Source organism: Phaethon lepturus, unplaced genomic scaffold (genome assembly GCF_000687285.1).
Source record: "Phaethon lepturus isolate BGI_N335 unplaced genomic scaffold, ASM68728v1 scaffold39719, whole genome shotgun sequence".
Lineage (NCBI taxonomy): Eukaryota > Metazoa > Chordata > Aves > Phaethontiformes > Phaethontidae > Phaethon > Phaethon lepturus.
The window spans coordinates 1-220 of NW_010564808.1; the positions used below are offsets into that span (position 1 = coordinate 1).

The 220-nt window shown below is 62.7% G+C and overlaps 1 protein-coding gene across 1 annotated transcript in view; it reads right to left on the minus strand.

The window, feature by feature from the left end:
• Positions 1-14: 14 nt before the first annotated feature.
• LFNG (LFNG O-fucosylpeptide 3-beta-N-acetylglucosaminyltransferase) overlaps positions 15-220 on the minus strand; it is a gene marked incomplete at its 5' end in the record, with an annotated part of 2,547 nt that continues 2,341 nt past the window's right edge. The window contains one exon of the mRNA XM_010294988.1: positions 15-174. Coding sequence (XP_010293290.1) covers positions 15-174 — 160 coding nt within the window. The remainder of the gene's footprint in view (positions 175-220) is intronic.

Below are 220 nucleotides of genomic sequence, written 5' to 3' on the forward strand. Positions count from 1 at the left end.
CGAGTCCCCCCATCTCACCTGGACGGGTCCTCCTCGACGGAGAAGGCTCCCTTCATGTGGATGGAGTTGCGCTTGTTTTCGAACATGCCGTAGCTTAGTGTCACCTGCGGGGGGAAGCGGCCGACGTGGCCATCAGGATTGAGCAGGGGCATGGGGGGGGCTGCAAAATTCCGGTCACGCTGTGTGTCACCTCGCAGGGGTGGGCTTGGCGGCCTTTCCT